Genomic DNA, 18,118 nt, shown 5'->3' with positions numbered 1-18,118 from the left:
TCAGGAGCAAAGGCAGGTTGGCTGGGGGTAAACCTCTCTTTCAGAGCTCTCGCTCTTAAAAGAATTGCTTCCTATGACAGCACGTCCTTCCCCTTTGGTCTTGGTGTATGGAGAAGTAAGAAACTCTAAAAATGGGCTGAAAGAATATGCCAGGGAAAGAACTAGGTCATCTCACATGACATAAAATAATGCACAATATCTTAAAACTTTTTCTGCAGCCGGCAACATTCCACCAACCATTTCTAGTGAATTAACCTCAATTGTTACACAGCAAATACTAAATTGGGAAGAACCACAGCATCAGGTACTGAAACAGAAATAGGTTTTATATTTCCTGTGTCTTAAGAAGAAAAAATAGGTGCATCTCATCTTTCTTGACCGTTTCCTCAAAATATATGCTCAATTCATTAACTATTCCCTGGTAAGAAACTGACCCAGTAATAAATTAAATAATGTAAGGTCATGATCTCAAACAAAATAAATTAAATAATGTAATAAATTGAACAATGTAAGGTCATGATTTCAAAGTGCCAGACTACCTTTCAAAATTCTGGAAGAGGACACTTAACAACCAATGACCCTTTGGGGCTTAGAAAACAAAAACTCTTAGCATAAATGTTTGTGAAAGAAATTTAATTTTTAACACAATTGAATTCCTCGCCATTTTCATCCATTAGTGGTCACCATTAAGCAAAAACCTAAGTTTATGTTTATGATCAAGGACCAATAGTAACTGAAGTTTAGTTTGAATAGAATTATACATTCTGCCTACCTTATTCACCCCGATTTAAAATAAGACTAACGGTAATGTGCTATTAACTCACAGGTACACCAAAAACAAAACAAAAACACTTGTTCATGGTATTTTGTTCCGCATACTAGTGAGCAAATTAATGCATCATTTTCTTTCTACAGGAAAACTGAAGATTTTAATAACAAACCCTCCAAGGTCAAAATGAATACAGGTATGCTGTTTCTGTTAGTTTCGACCCTTTCAAAATCATCTTGGCCCTAAATCATTAAGTTTAGTACTCTGCTGATCTGATTAATCTAAATTCATTACTTGACTTCTCTGTTTTTGTGCTCCAATCTTATAGCTATCAAAAGTAGACTTTTCTGTTTTGTTATCTACTCTTACTCCCTTTTTCTATGATCATATCTTGAAATGGACAGGAGTTCCTAAGCCCTAGGAAAAAGTAGCGTATCATTTGATGCATACATTTGTAATTTCTCACTTAAAACAAGCTAAATTCATAGGCAACTTGCTGCAGTAGAAAATATTCAAAGTCCCCCTTTTATAAACACTTCACGTTAACGATGTTAGCAGACAGAGTGCCAAAGCTTCATGTGAGATCAGCTTAATTATTCTAGACATAATACACATAAAGTCATAAGTACTATATTTTTAGAATGAGAACACTGTCTCCAAATAGCTTTAACAACACCGAGGTCTCTGAACTCTGTATTATGTAATGATGCACGTTAATTGTAACAGTGTTTATGACACATGCTAGGTACATATGAATTTTCTTTCCACAGTAGAAATATTTTGAGTTCTATTTTCACCTTTGCCCCCTTGACACTTTTATATGGGCTATCAACTGATTCTGAAAAACAACTTTCTCACTGCAATTCTGGAACCTGTGTTCACAGATAATGCCATTTCCTTCCACAAGTGGCCCCTGGAAAGCTAGCCAGTTACTCCGTGGCAAAGGGAAAAGGGTGGCCCGAGATATTTTCTCACATCAAGCGGCTTGCCTGGTTGCCATCTCTTAGTGTTAGCAAAATGCTCTGAGGGACGATTAACAACCATTGGTGAGAACCAATATCCGATCCCTAGATCAAGTGTAGAGATACGGACACTTGTCTTTCTGTCCGTGATCCTGTGGTTGCCCCTTAGCAGAAACCTGCTCTAGCTGACCTCAGAAAAGTGTGGGTCAGCCGACCCCCAAAAATGCAGTTATAAATGTGGAGACTAATAGGCGAGATGAGGATATTGGAGACAGTCAAAACATATAAGGAAAGCTGAGAAATCAAGAGAGATGAGAACCCTAGAGAAGAACCAAGTAAAGGCATTTGGACAGTTGGAGATGTGGGACAGATGTGGGAGAGTCAGACATGGGAAATGAAAGGAGAAATATTACAAGGCAAAAGGATTGAAGAAAGCAAATAGAACAGAGAGAACACAGCTGAACAGGAGAAGGCATGGTGGGACAGTTGTCACTCCAGCAAACCGTCCACTTGGGGAGGTTATATTCATTCATTCTTTGCAGGCATCTCCTCACGGATTAAAGTGGAATCTAACTTCCCAATTTGTGGAGTGCTGATTTGCCTTTATAGTATAACCCTATTAATGACGGAGGTGTAATATGTGATCATACTAAATATGTCATATTCATTACAACGCATTCAGTAATTAATCTTGCTAGTGTTGGAATTCAATCCTTAAATAGTAAAGTAGGCAGGGAGAAATTCGTGCGTTTGTTTAGGTCTCTGGGGTACTTGAGCCAAGTTATCACTCCAAGTCTGTTACATGAATGCAACCCCTTCTAAAGCATGCTCTCATTTAAAAGGAGTGAGTGTGGCTCTGTATAGAATGCTGATTTGCAAAGTTACTTTGCTTACCTGGGTGAATTTACACACATACAGGCATGCAAAATATGATATTCGAACATATGCATACAAAGTGGGTTAGAAGTGACTGGACCCTTTTGTTTAAAACGCCACAGTACTAAAGACAGCATCCTCACTTTGAGATCTCACACATATCTTCAAGGAAAAGCAGAAAGTATCAACACATGAGTAAGTAGATACAGAATGCAATAGATTTTTCTGTTCTAGCAATTTCACAGATGTCTCAGCTTTTCGAGGGGAGCTCTTTATTAGACAGTGAATAAAAAACGGATTCTCACGTCATCTTACGTAGGTCTTAGCTTAGAATACAGACACAGTTTAACCCGGAGGTTCCTACACTTTCTGGTTTTATAGTGCCGAGATAGCTTAGGAATATTTAGCCATCCTCTCAAGCCAAAAGAAATACTTCACAGTTCTATTTATTAAGCAGTAGGTGCAGACAACTTAATAAGTACCCATGTTCTACCAACTGAGAAGCAATTTGAAAAAATAATGCACTTTCACTTAAAAAAATAATCATTTTTTTTATTCTTTATAACCACATTAATGTACTTATTAATGGGACGTGTGTGCCTGTTGGACGCACACACAACTTCTCAGACCATGGAATTAGAGCGTACATCACCACTCTCTTTTGCCGGCCCCAAATTATTTTCAGAGGGTCCTTGCTTTTTGCCGCGGTGATCACCAACACCCAGCTTTTCAAAGATGTGATATCATCTAAAGGCAGACCACACAACTGACTACGTTGAAAATGGGACTAGCTCAGGCTAGTAGTTTTGTGCAGTGTCTGATAGGGATCGCTGTGTTCTCCTCAAGAACACAAAATATCCTCCCAAGCCCTTGCGAAGCTCCTGATGGGGCCCGGGGGGGCCTCAGCACGCAGTTTTGGAACCATGGGCTGAAGGAGTAACCCCGAGTCTCCTCATTTTGAAATTTTCAGATGTTCAGAATTAACGGAACTAGAAGATAAGACTTCCCGGAGGTCACTGTCCACTTTCGACGCCCTTGACTACACGATCCTTTTACACCACTCATGGCTGCTATACAGCCCACATTCAGTGACATTGCCTCCATTTTATCCGAAACACTCCTCTTGTAGATTTTATTTATTTATTTATTTATTTATTTACTTATTTATTTATTTATTTTTGCAATTTGCTAAAATCCTCTTGGTGCCCCTCTTACAGGTATCTTTAGTACTGTATGTTTCTACCATTTGTGTCTATGTTTGGCCTTTGATTTATTTGACTTCGCCTCTGTTGCTTCATTTTTCTGCTCTAGTTATCATCTGCATTAGGAAATCGTGATTTTCAACATATATCCAAGAAATTCTAGTTTGATATGGGAATCATTCCACCACTTGTAAATTCTACTGATCTTACTGCTTGCGGTTTTACCAATAATTAGTTCAAGTCGCACTTCTGAGCTCTCTTAAATTCTCTCACTTCCCATACACAAAGTGCATCCTCTTCTTTAAGAAATAAACGAAAGGGGAAAAAAGGAGATTAGCCTGTGGCAATATACGATGATGATGCTATCACATCGGTGGTTATAGGATTTGTTTTTCTTGTTATAACCTCCAAAAAGAATTCAATTTCAGTTGTTTTCATTCCCGGAGAAGGAGCAAAACTATTTATTGCACATTCCATGTACAAAGGAATGTGGGAATGAAATTGGAATCTGTTCCTAACTAGAACGTGAACCTTCCGATTTTAGAAGTCTTGCTACTCTGAACTTCTCATATCATGTTAAATAGCTGATGCATTTTCACTTATTTTATTTCATGTTGTGATTTCCATAAAGTGTAAGTATACAGATCATCATATATATTGTTCAAAGGTATAAAAGCAATTTAATTTTTTAAACATTGGTCATTGCAATCCTGTATATATCAATATTGCCTTTGATTCCAAATAGGAAGACAGAGAATTTCTAAAATGATACATGTTTCTTTATGAGTCCTATAGATCAAATAGACCATGCCTGTATCAGTTAATAACTTTTACTTCAAGAAGTGATTCAAGCTACTTTTAGGAACCATAAATAGCTAAAATACAGTAAAACCTAAATGATGGATACAAAACATACTATATCATACGTCTCAGTCCTGAAATACAGGCTGTCCATAACTCCAAAAGCTACTCGCACTGCTTATAAATTTAATATTAATTGAATTTACATGTTACAAAGTTGAGTTCCCTATTTGTGTTTTCATTAAAGAAAACCATTCACATATTAAGTGTAAAATCTGTGTTTTCACTAAAGCATTGGCATCTATTGCTAAAACAGACTCCTGGTTTTTCGGTTCTGTTTTGTCTTAGTCTGGGGTGGGTGTGAAATTTTCAGATGTATCCCATGGTTACTCATTCTGGCTGTTCATCTTCCTCATGGATGTCTGGCACATTCCACTTGAAAATGCATGACAGTGCATGTGCTTTCCCCTTTGCTGTGGCCTCTGCTATATCATTTTTTTGCTTTCAGATAGCGGTGGGTGTGCTCGCAAACGTGCTGCCATGTCTGTTACATTAACATCTGTGAAGAGAGTTCAAAGTTCTCCAAACCTATTGGCTGCAGGTATAATATCACTAACTCACAGAATGTCACAATCTACTGGCTTTATCTGACCTTTCTCTCCTTCCAGAATTATCCTGTGCGGATGATGAAAGTGGCTGTAAATACCTTTCTAATGCCCTACGAGTTCTTATTTTTCTTGTCTCAAGAATAGCTCCCATCCCTTATGACTGTTTTTATTCTAAAAATAAAAAGCCAAACGAAACTGATATCTTGCAAAAAGCATGTTAAAAATCTAATTAAAAACAACAGTCACCTGACAAAAATGTGTTGCGTAACAGCTACAAGTGTTAATAACGAATTCAGTTTTTTTTTTCCACACGAACTAAAGCAATATAATATTCAGTTAAGATAACTTCCACATGGTTCAGTTGTTTTCTTTTTACCTGAAAACTGTCGGGTGGTGGGGACACGGGGTCAGGAAGAGGGATTTTCAGGAAACCGAATCATTATGAATTCACTTCTTGACCAAAGGTTGCAAACAATATGATAGAATAATAGTCTTGAAAAAGACCCTGAAACGCCCTTTAATCCAGTCACCAAAGACTCTTCTAATATATATTTTAAACGTCTTGATCTGAGTAAGATTAATTGGTACCCTCAGATATAAATATCTGCAGAAAGCCATTGAGAATGTGATATTTTCAGCATCCAATGAGGTGGGTCTCTGGATGACAAATGTCTATCTGACTTACCTAAGCCTGTGGGCACAACGTGCCCTGAGAGGGGCTGTTGCTGCGGAAGATGAAAGTGAACCCAGCACCCCCAGTGTCTGTAGGCCCTGAAATATGCCTAGACCTTATTGTGACTGGTTTGTGGGTTGGCTGGTTGGTTAGTTGGTTTGATTGTGGGTTGGTTGGTGGGGCTTCCTTGTTTTTTTATTTGTAATATTTGTAAGTTCGGGAGAAGTTGGAAAGAGATTGAGAGTGTTTAGATAATTTTAATTCATACTCTGCATATCAGTGCCTTTAATACACATACATTTAGTGGTTAATTATAGTGAGAATGTCCTTGGTTAAAGCCACTTGATCCTAAAGTACTCAGCTATGTTGAGGGAAAAAAAACAAGCTTTCACGTGCAGAATCCCACTCTTAGCCACCACCACCTCCAGGTCACAAGTGTATTTCAATGTACAAGTTTAAACACCGGTCCAGGTGGTTCCATAATATATTACATTTTTTAAACGCAAATTGCATTGCAAGGTATGTAGTAGGACATCATTTTGGTTAAGAGAGATCTTCGTGTGTGTATTTGTACATGTTTATTCCTGTGTATATGAGCGTGGAAAAATGTTAGAAAAACTCAAGTGTCGTTTATGTTGGATACCCGAGAGAAAAGGGAATAAAGGGCAATAAGAAAATAAATAAATAAATTGATTGATTGATTGGTTAAGTAAATAAGTAAATAAATAGAATTCCAGGGCCATCAGGTGATCGGAATGCCTAACCACAAATGCCACCGGCATTTCAACCAAGTAAAATTCTGGCCCAAGCTGCTCGGACGCGGACCATCTGAGGGTACCATCTAGGGAATGTGGCACTACTTCAACAATGCCAGATTGTTATGATTTACAAAAGTTTACTAACGGAATAGTAGCATATTGAAACAGAGATTGCCATTTTGGAGACTCAAAACTAGAACACCATCAATTTCATAACACTCAATTTAGGAGAAAATATTTAATGCTTCAGAATCCAAATAATGGACAAGATTTAGTACTTTAGGAATATGAAATAATCTTCAGTAATAAGAGTATGCAATGGCTCTGGACCATTTAAACTTTTAAAAAATATATTCATTTTTGAGAGAGGGAGTGCAAGTGGGGGAGGAGCCGAGAGAGGGAGAGGGGGACAGAGGAGCCGAAGCAGGCTATGCACTGACAGCAGCAAGCCTGATGCAGGGCTCGAACTCACGAGCCGTGAGATCATGACCTGAGCCAAATCTGCATGCTCAACCACCTGAGCCACCCAGGTGCCCCAACCATTTAAAATTTTATATCATTAGGGGGCCCCTGGGTGGCTCAGTCGGTTAAGCCTCCCACCGTGGCTCAGGTCATGATCTCACCATTCCCAGGTTCAAGCCCCGTGTTGGGCTCTGTGCTGTGAGCTCGGGGCCTGGAGCCTACTTCGGATTCTGTCTCTCCCTCTCTGTCCCTGCCCTGCCCCCACTCGTGCTCTGTCTCTCTCTCTCTCTCCCTCAAAAATAAATGAACATTAAAAAAAATTTTAATTTTGTATCAGTAGGAGTAAGACTTCTAGAGAATGAAGTCCCCTGAACTTTGCTTTTCATTGTTACATTAAAACTGGATCTCTTTTGTATTTATTAGACACATGAGACATGATTCCTTTCTCAAGGAACTTTTAATTATGCTTTGAAGAAAGAAATCAGCCTCTTTTTATGCCTCTTACATGATACGGTAGCCTTCACAAGAACTAATTCGACATAGTGTTTTTTTGTGAATCAAAAGAGGATTAGTAAGTACTTACTACATTATGTATTATTAAAATAAAACAACCTTTAAGTAAAAGACTACCTCTGCAAAAGATTCTAAGCTCCTCTCTCTCCCCGCTCAGTCACAGAGTCAGTATGAGCTGCTAGCGATCAACTATTTGTCCTTTAAATCGGTGTCTTTCTCTTTATCTTTTAGGAGAAGTAATGTCCCAATGGGCAATTCATAGCACACAGAGATTTTCAACCTAAGCTAGAGCCACAACAATAAGTATGTTGGCTATGGACTACAGAGATACCATAAGCCTCTCAAAGGACATTTTATTTTACCAAAATGCGTGGCAGTCTAAGATAACACCAGTATGGTGTTATGCTTTGGGACTGGACCACTGTGGTAAGAAACTGGGTCTTACCAACACCACCTGTGTATTATATATACACCCTTGGGAAATTCCATCTGTTTGGACTTCAAGTTTCCTTTCTTAAAAAAAAAAAAAAAAACCCAAAAAACAAAAAAACAAACCAAGAAAAAATAAATTTTTTGACATTTCCTACCTCTCTGAGAACATAATCATTTCCCAAACTCACAAGGATTTGCCAAAATTAAATAAGAGTAAATGAAGAAAATAAATAAAAAGGCTTATCACAGCACTTAGAGACACAGTAGGCATTCAATTAGTTGCCTTGAATTAATATGTTTAATTAATTCTTGCAAAGCATTTGAACCCTCTAAAGAAAGGAACTATAAGAATTAAAATCATCATAATTTTCACAAAAGTATAGTTTATAATGTCTAATATAGCCTACCAGTGGAAAGGAATTTAAACAAAACCTCAGGGGAGAGATTATGATATAACAGGTACCACAAACACAGCTACATAAACATCGTAATGGTGGAATCATCAAATTGGAAAGGACCTTTGAGGGCATCCAGCCCAATCCCCGAACTGAGCCACGAATGCCTCAACAAGTTCTGTGACAGGTGTCCACCACCTTCTGCCTGGACACAGGGAGTGTTCGTTGTACCAGAGAAGAGACGTCGTAGTTCTTAATTCTCACACACCCTATTCACATGCACATGCAAAAGAGTCAGGGAATGATAAATCTGTCCCATTTACTCATTCTTTAATTTCCAGAGAAGCAATGACCATCAACTACACAGAACATTAGAAACTAAAATCTCTGATCCCTGGAATTCAAGCTCTGTTTTTTTCACAAATGAACAATCATGAATCACGCTCAAGATACTGGGCAAAAACCATTTCCCCCACGAATCTGCCAAATCATTTACATGCTAGACCTTTAAAAAAAAAAAACCCTATATTCTCTTTATTTGACATGGTTCCAAGACGCTTTCTGTTACCTGCTCCAAATCACGCTTGCCCTCCCTTTCCTAAGCTTTCTTGGCAGAAATTAAATAAAAGCGAGGCTATGGTGAACAGTATTCACGTGGGATGGTATTTATCTTTCAGTGCCTCTGAACAATTATAATAAAATAGCAAATCAGGACTTGATGTATTAGCTTTATACAACTGGATTTATTTTAAAGAAACAAATGTTGTACATTTGAATATCCTTAAGAGACCACCCACTTAAGAGTAGACTTTAATCGTTAACATAAGAACTCATTAACATATGGGTTCATCCTGAAGTTTTAATCCATGGCCATTTTTCTCCTTTCTCCTTGCTCATAATTCTACACACTTGTGTCTACCATGGTAAGCAGGGCTATTCAGTAGAACTCATCCTCATTATTTTTTTTTTTATTTGAGTACAGTTTGAAAAGCTCGCCATTATTAATATCTCATATTTCCTGTAGCATACGTACAGTTTCATTTGGAAGTCCCTGGGCCCAATACAGGGGACGAGGGAAGCCTCTGGTTGAACCTAGAGTGACTATCTTGTGAGTCTTGCACTTAATGTTTATTCCCCCGTTGATTCCATAATCTCCAGCATGGTCACCAGTAAGAAGAAACAGAATTGCCCCTCTACAAACGACCAATTAGATAAAGTGTATTTCAAGCATCCTTCAGATCTGCTCTAAATATACCTTCCTCCCCTTCACTGTGTCTATACCTCTTGTACCTCCAAGCATCTGACTCCTTCCACCTCCATCCCCGGCATATACCCACACACCCTTCATTATAAGCTCAGTTTTATCAAACTAAGGTCAAATAAACTCCCTACTCTTACGCAGATAATTATGATATAAATAATAATTATTAATGCTCCTTCCCTTTTCATTGCCATTCCAGGTCCCAAAACTTGTTCCTTGTCCACAAACAGTATGTGACACCCAGGTGGTTATTACATCTCTCTCCCTGAGGGCCCCAGAGCAGACTTCTAATGATTGCTCTTTGTTGCTACACCATGTTTGTTTTCTTTATAAAGTCCTCATCTTTATGAGGTGATTGAGAATTTCAATCACTTCTGCTTCCATTAAATCCTAGAAATAGAATCTAGTAGTAAGCATGTCACATGTAAGTCTTCAAAGTTATTGCTTTTCTTTGCGGTAGCCATTTTATTATGGCAAAATGATTTTGAACTCATTGGAGATAAATTCCATACTAAATTAGCAATTATCACAAAGGATGAAGATTTGTCAGTCTTCTGTAACTCACGTGAGCTGGAGACATGGTAATGTACTCTGTGCTATGTCACATGTTTGTTCCTTTCATTTGGAAAGAGTCCATACCAAATATTTTATCTAAAAAGCAAACTCTCATTTCTCAATTCATTTTTGTCACTCCAAATTCATGTGTTTAGATTTCAAAGTATCCCATAAGCGTTAGAAAGAAAATGAAGAGTCCTTTTCACATGTAACATTCGTGTTCTATCAGGCATTGAAATACAGCAATTTAATAATGGTCTCGGGAAACCTTGAGGAGGAGTCCAGGACTGGACAGAAGATCAGGCTGGATGACCCCTAAGGTCCTTTCTAAAGTTCAGGCTTTATGATTCTGTGAGAAGTTGGCCATGTGGTATAAAAGAACAAACGATTACCTCAAGTGTACCTCGGTTACAGAGTATTCTTGAATGTATAATTCAAATAAACCCCATAGTAAATATGCCATTGAGCCATTTTCCAACTATGTTAATACTGAACTTGTTTTCCATAGCTTTCTGCAAGACAATGGAATATACCGTAACAGCTCTTTCATATTTGAATACAAAATGATTTTAAAATGGCAACAAGAAGAAAATTCAAAGTCCAGAGAATGATTTGAAAATATTGCAGAATATGGTGGAAACACCTACACTTTCTTAAAATATAAAAATGAAATGCAGGCTACAAAAAATTGACTGCTATCTAACATAGGACTTGAGTATGGTTACTAACACCAGGGCAGTGAAAACTAAGTATCTTGTGGCTTGATTTAATGCTTGGAGAAGCAGTTATTGTTTTCAGACCAGATACCTTTTGATCCTTTAATTTAGTATTTAAAAATTCATATATCCAGCTTGGGCAATAATAAGATAAAATTACATGGTTGCAATATTATTGAGGGGAAAAAAATCAGTGTTTGTTATATGTGTTAATTACATATTATGTTTAATGAATGATATTTTAATTGAAATAAACATAAATGCACAAGCCTCTCATTTAGTAGATTGGACTTACTTCGAGTTTTAGAAATGAGATCATGTTTGCAAAAAAAAAAAAGAAAGTGGTTGTGGTTCTTTCCCAAATGATCTTTACTAGACTGTTCATTTCTTTTACCCTGGTATTAATTTCAGCATTTCTTTTTCTTTTAGGACGTGATTCTCAGTCACCAGACTCAGGTACAGAAAAGCTATTCTGAATGACCATTACATTTGTTGTGAGTTTTTTTTTGTTAACATATTTGTAGTCACATTGTTGACCTCACAGTAAACTTCAATTGCATATACACTTATGTCTAATTTCTAGAAAGAAATTAAATTCTATTTTGGAAAAAAAAATAAATTTTACCAAAAAAATGTTAAAAGTGAATGTAGATATTTTTGTATCCAATTTGTCTTCCCTTAATAAAAGCTTGGAGCTCTTACAATGATCGAAATCAAGAGACACTGAACGGCGATGCTACATATTCCTCTCTTGCAGCAAAAGGTTTTAGAAGCGTTCGACCAAACTTACAAGAAAAAAAGTCACCGACTCAGGTAATCTTGCACGGCCTTGTTTACTGTGTGATTTTAAACATGGTTAAAAATATGCTTTAGAGTCTCTTCTCCAGCAACATGTGCATATTTAGATGCATCTTTTATCTTTAATGTGTTTTTGCTTTTGGATCTGTATTCCTTGCCAAACTTGAATTCACAACATAGAAGACAAGTTTTAAGCTCAAAACGGGCTTTGTGGGGCTTTTTTTCTGATTCAGTTCATAAAAGTACAATCACTTTCTACATAATGTTTATGATATTTCCTTAAATTCATAAAAAGCTGTCAGCCGATGCTTTGATTTCGAAGTTATGCGGTCGGCCATACGTTTATTCAATAAATAGGAGTTATGCAACTGTTCATTATATTAACTGAAAGAACCTTGTGTTGGAGATCTTAGTAAAATTGTGCCCCAAATCTTAAAAGTGTTACCGAAACAGTGTGAATAAATATAGGATACCTATACCTCAAAGTCTGAAATTATGCATATATCCCAAGGCCTAAAAAATTTGCCAAGAGAACACATGTTCATTTTTAACATAATTTTCAAGAATATAGATGGAGTCAAACTTCATAATGTATTCTCCATAAAAACCGTTTTCTCCCAGAGGGCAACTATTGATAATAAATTACAAGGCATTCTAAATGGAACAAAAATGATCATTTAATCTAGCCAACAAAATGTGTAGAATAATAAGGAGATATGACATTGTTTTACTTTCTTTAAGGGTAAGGTTGACGCTGGTTTCTTTAATGACTAACTTTGACTTTCTCTCTGTTTTTCCTTCAACATTATTTCTCTCTCCGGATGCTTTTGGCAATCCAGGCACCCTTTCCACCGCCCAGAAAAGAGAGCTTTTGTACTTCCTTGATAACCAGCCACACACAGGGTGACATTTTAGATCAACTAGTAACTAACACACAAACTCCCTCCTGTACGAAGTACTTTACTAGCAGAAAACCTCTTGAAGGAACTATGCATTCCAATGATGACTCAAACCAGACAATTGTGTATTCGGAAGAATCTAACACAACTGTGTCATATACCCAAAAAATCACTAACCCACTACCAGCAGCTGCCAGCACTGGTCCCCCACCAAATGCTGACACCAGCACCCCATTTCTACAAGAGGATTACACGCAGGACTCTCAAACTCGACGAATTTCTACACTGAAACTAATCCATAACCAGGATCTAGGAAGTAGTGTCCACTTTAATACTCCACGGTTTTCCCAACCTGTTGAGGTACCATCGTGGCTCAAAAGGCCTTGCTCACCACCCCCTAACCCAGTGCCTGGGATATACACAGCATCTCTTTCCATTCAGATAACTCCCGTTTCAGGACACGATCCTGAAAGCCACAAACAGCTACCTGAGCTTTCTCCAGAGACCACAAAGATACCTCTTCAGCAAGAGAGACAAAAATCTGCAGTTGCTGCGGCCTCCCAGTCCTCAGACTGCCGGGTGGTACATTACACTTTCCAATCTCTTCTTACAGGTGTTCAGTAGAGACCCTAACTCCTCTGATTTGGGCTTCTTATATAACCAAATGCTTTGTTAGTTTCCGAGCAGGAAGGGAAAGGAGAAAGAAACCATCTTCTTATTTCAAACCCTACTAAGTTCATCAATAGATTTCTAGGTATCTTTTAATTAAAAAAATACATATCAACCAATATATATCAACCAATATCTATTGTGTATATATACACTATATATATATATAGTTATATATATATATATACATATACAACCAACCAATATATATGTGCATATATATATATATATATACAACCAACCAATATATATGTGCATATATATATATACAACCAACCAATATATATGTGCATATATATATACATATACAACCAACCAATATATATGTGCATACATATATACATATACAACCAACCAATATATATGTGTATATATATATATATATATATATACACAACCAACCAATATATATGTGCATATATATATATATATACAACCAACCAATATATATGTGCATATATATATATATATACAACCAACCAATATATATGTGCATATATATATATATATATATATATAATATACACAGATTTTTAATCCAGAAATCATGTGCTAACATTTCTTCCCTCTAAGTATTGATGAATTGGTTATTACTGAATACTCTGCAAACCACCTCAGCGCTCAAAGAATTTTTAAGTTTCACAGAAATATTTTTTATGTCAGGCCTTTGAGTGCCTTGATTTACCTCATTTACCTATATAACATAATTAGCAATTACAATTCACTTTGGCAGGGAACATGTATTTTAATTCACCCAGCATTTACTCCTTTGCACCTCAATATTCATTTTCACTGAAACTTGATCCATTTCTACTGCTTAAAATTTATCTCAGGACATACAGTTGTCAGTCTTTAATATCCAGACTGTTAGGAAGTAAACCCTTATTTCCCTATATGTAAAATGCTCTCATAGTGTCATTCTCCTGGCATTTATTAATCATTTAGAAGATAAATGTTCCTCTTCTTGGTTTCTGCAACCTGATATAGTGTTAAGAGCATAAGCTTTAAGGATAAACAGCAGATTTCCGTTCAACTCCATCACTGGCTATGTGATGAGGCAACCTTCTTAACTTCTCTGTCGGTCTGAGCAGAGAAATGAGAATAATAATTAATCCTTAATTCCTAGGTTATGGTAGGACTAGGGAGAGAGTGGAAGTAAACCATTAATAAAGATAAAATACAACTACAGCAGTAGTGGGAGTATTGGAAACACTAATACCCAAGTAAATAATCTCTATAATACGATTTCCTGTAGCTGCACTATTAAAGATCATCCAAAACATATCCTTGAAGAGATATATTTTTAAACTTTGTAGAAAATCAGACATCTGATTGACACCACATCCCTTTTCCCACCTGTACAGCAGAAACCTTAAGCTTAGATGATTAAAAAGACAAACGGTGGCGGGGGGGGGGGGGGGGGGGGGGGGCCCGGGGCGGGGCACCTGGGTGGCTCAGTCGGTTAAGCGTCTGACTTCGGCCCAGGTCATGATCTCGCGGTCTGTGAGTTCGAGCCCCGTGTCGGGCTCTGTGCTGATGGCTCAGAGCCTGAAGCCTGTTTCAGATTCTGTGTCTCCCTCTGTCTCTGACCCTCCCCTGTTCATGCTCTGTCTCTCTGTCTCAAAAATAAATATTGAAAAAAAAAAAAAAAAAAAGACAAACGGGTATTTTCATACCTCTGCTAAAAAGATCTCCTTCATCAGCTGATTGTGATATGCAAAATTAATTCATTAGCGAAATTTCTTTGAATTAAGGTAATATCTTTTGAAAGCCCCTATGAAATATGATAACAATAATTATAATAGCAACTAAAAATACTAGGAGTTTATTATATGCAGGGAAACTTAAGTTCGATAACTTTCTTTTTCCACGGTTTTGTCACTATCCATGCCGACCAGAGATAGTTGGTTTCATTACATAATCCCCAGAGAATCAGCATGAAACACAAATTAAGGTGTTGAGAACCTGTCACTGTTATTCACTGAACAATTATTTATTGGGTATCTACTATGTGTCAAGTCTGTTCTAGTCACAGAGCTGTATTTGAAACTATTGAGAATTAAAATCTTGCCAGAGAGAGGCAAAACTTAATAAAAAAAAAAACTTAAATAGGTGGATTATATACATCAGAAGGAGATTCTGTAAATAACTAAGCAATACTAAGCAGGGATCCGGGGAGCAGACTCCACGTTATTTGGGATAGTCAAAGGATCCTCATTGAGAAGACCGAACAGCTTTGAAGGGGGAAGACTATTCCTGTCAGAGAGAGCATCGTGTAAAGGCTTTAAAACTGAAGCATGCTGGGGCTGCTCGAGGACCAGCAGGGAAGCCAGTGGAAAGGAGAGGGAGAAAGGCAGGTGCAGAGGAGGCAGAGGGGACGTCAGAGGTAACAGTGGCCAGATGACAGCAGTCCCTGCAAACACTGCAAGGATTTCAACTTTTACTCTCAATAAAAATGGGAGCCATTGGGAAATTTCAAGGCTACCGCAATTGTCATTTAACTCGTGGTCTAACTGAATCATTCTGGCAGCTCAGGGGAGAACAAACTATGCTAGGGCGAAAGGAGGCCAGGCAGCCAGTTAGGTGGCTTTTGCAACCATTTACGTGAGAAATGATGGTGCTCGAGGCAGGGTAGAAGCAGCAGAGGTGAGGAGAAATCAGATTCTGGATGTATTGTGAAAATAGAGAAAACAGGACTGCCTGCCAGACTGCATGGGGGACGTGAGGGAGAGAGAAGAGTGAAGGCTGACTCCAAGGTTTTGAATCTTTGCACCTGAGGAGGATGGAATTTGCCAGCCTTTGCCCACACAGACTGGATAACTTTGGGTAGAGCAGGTCTGGGGGAGAATCAGAGGTTCCACTGGGATATGGTTAAGTTTGAGGTGTCTATGAGATATCCACATGCAGGGGTGGAGTAAGCGGTCCAATATAGGAGCCTGGCATTCAGGTAAAGGGTCCAGGTTGGAGATACCAGCCTACAGATGGTTCTCGTAGGCAAGAGACTGAATGAGATCACCAGGGCATGAGTACTGAGAAAACAAGAGGCCCGAGGACTGAGCCCAAGAGCATCCCAATAGTAAAAGAAGGAACCAGCAGAGGAGACTAAAAGAAGCATCCACTAAAGGAGGAAGAAATCCAGGAACATGTGGTATCTTAAAAGCCCAGCAAGGAAAGTATACGGAGAAGGAAGAGATGGTTAAGTGCACAAATACTGCTGACGGGGCAAGTGTACGACGAGTTCTGCTAAGTCATCCTGGACTTAGTTGTGGGTACGGAGACTTTCTTGGAGTGGGCTTAAGAGAGGCTAGGAGAAGAGCAATTGGACAGACATCCTTTCCAGGCCTTATTATTGTAAGCCCTTTCATCCAGTGATTCTCCCTCTCTGAGCCTCAGTCTTTCATCTGTAAAATGGGGATAATAACGGCATTCATCCCCTGTGAAGTTTGAATAAGATACTGTATACAAGGAGTCTGGTGTAGAGCCTGCTACATAGTAACCCCTCGATATGTAGAAGTTGTTATTTTAAAATAGTATCCTTTTTCCAAACTCTACCTCTGATGGGGAAAAGGAAATCTGTTGTTTTCCACAATACGTTTTTTTAGGAGTGGATTAAAGTTTATTTCATCTCACCTACTGTGTGTTCCATGATGAGAGTGTGTTGCCCTTTATAGCATTTTGTCAAAAGGTGGCATGAGATTATTGCACTTTGGGCTTGCTTTTATTGATTGATTGATTGATTGTAGTAAGAATATTTAACATGAGATCTACCCTTTTAACAGATTTTAAAGCGTATCGTTAACTATAGCCACAATGTTGCAGGGCAGATCTTCAGAACGTATTCATGTGGCATAACTGAAACATTATACCTGTTGAACAGCAACCCACGTCCCTCCCAACCCCCCCGCCCCTGCCCCTGGCAACCGATTTCCTGTTCTCTGCTTCTCTGAGTTTGACTGTCTTAAATACCTCATGTAAGCGGGATCGTGCAAGATTTGTCTTTCTGTGACTGGTTTATTTCACCGAGCATAATGTCCTCAAGGTTCATCTGTGCCTCATGTGACAGGATTTCTTTCTTTCTTAAGACTGAATAGCATTCCATTGTATGTACATATCACAGTTTCTTTACTCCATTCTTCCATTGATCCATATTTAGGCTGTTTCCCCATCTTGCCTATTGTGAAAAATGGGCATTGTTAAGTCTCATTTTCCACGTAATGGCCTCTCACAATGGTGACCTTTGCATTTTAAATACTTACACTCCACGTTCTGGTGAGAAGTCTCATCAAATACTGAGAGCTGTAGGCTACACTCTATGAATCAGCCCAATATAGGCTCCATTATAAAGAATTAGCCTCCCAAGAAATTACCAGACCCAAGAAACAAAAATTCTCTACACTGAGAAGTGAAAAGGAAACTTCAGTGTTCTACGAATTCTATTTACTTTTTTTTTTTTTTTTTTTTTTTTTTTTTTTTTTTTTTTTTTTTTTGCTGTTTTTGTTAAAGTCTGTCCGTTGGTTTAAGAAGAAAACAGCAACCTACTTTTAGGAATTTCTATTCTCTCCATATTTGATAATTGAACATAGTGTTTGATTTTCTTACTAATTTATAAATAGAACCAAAATGAGGTGTGTTACCCGACTATCACTGTGGGAACAGATACCCTGTTGCTAAAAAAGTCACATTGTTCTTCAGTGTCAGATAAGCGGAGGTCTAAGCCAGAAGCTTTGAAAAGACAGCAAAAGCGACACCCTAAGTATTTTCCCTGGCAT

At 37.9% G+C, this 18,118-nt stretch overlaps 1 protein-coding gene and 1 long non-coding RNA gene across 51 annotated transcripts in view; one reads left to right on the top strand and one right to left on the bottom strand.

Moving 5' to 3' along the window:
• The window catches only part of LOC109250997 (uncharacterized), a 190,681-nt gene that overhangs the window by 26,273 nt on the left and 146,290 nt on the right, over positions 1 to 18,118 (bottom strand). The gene's annotated exons all lie outside the window — the stretch shown is intronic.
• Positions 1 to 18,118, top strand: part of SORBS2 (sorbin and SH3 domain containing 2) — a 347,250-nt gene that overhangs the window by 246,606 nt on the left and 82,526 nt on the right. For 25 of the 50 annotated variants that reach the window (XM_053900849.1, XM_053900848.1, XM_053900890.1 and 22 more), the window contains exons 3-7: positions 916 to 965; positions 5,119 to 5,211; positions 11,413 to 11,439; positions 11,672 to 11,796; positions 12,621 to 13,262. In XM_053900849.1, the coding sequence (XP_053756824.1) occupies positions 956 to 965; positions 5,119 to 5,211; positions 11,413 to 11,439; positions 11,672 to 11,796; positions 12,621 to 13,262 (897 nt within the window). In that variant the 5' untranslated portion in view covers positions 916 to 955. Of the gene's footprint in view, positions 1 to 915; positions 966 to 5,118; positions 5,212 to 11,412; positions 11,440 to 11,671; positions 11,797 to 12,620; positions 13,294 to 18,118 lie in introns of all 50 variants that reach the window. The other 25 variants (XM_053900893.1, XM_053900869.1, XM_053900870.1 and 22 more) reach the window with 12 other exon arrangements.

The sequence above is a fragment of the Panthera pardus genome, unplaced genomic scaffold, assembly GCF_024362965.1.
Source record: "Panthera pardus isolate Hobbes unplaced genomic scaffold, ASM2436296v1 HiC_scaffold_13, whole genome shotgun sequence".
NCBI lineage: Eukaryota > Metazoa > Chordata > Mammalia > Carnivora > Felidae > Panthera > Panthera pardus.
This window is presented reverse-complemented; position numbering and strand designations above follow the sequence as displayed.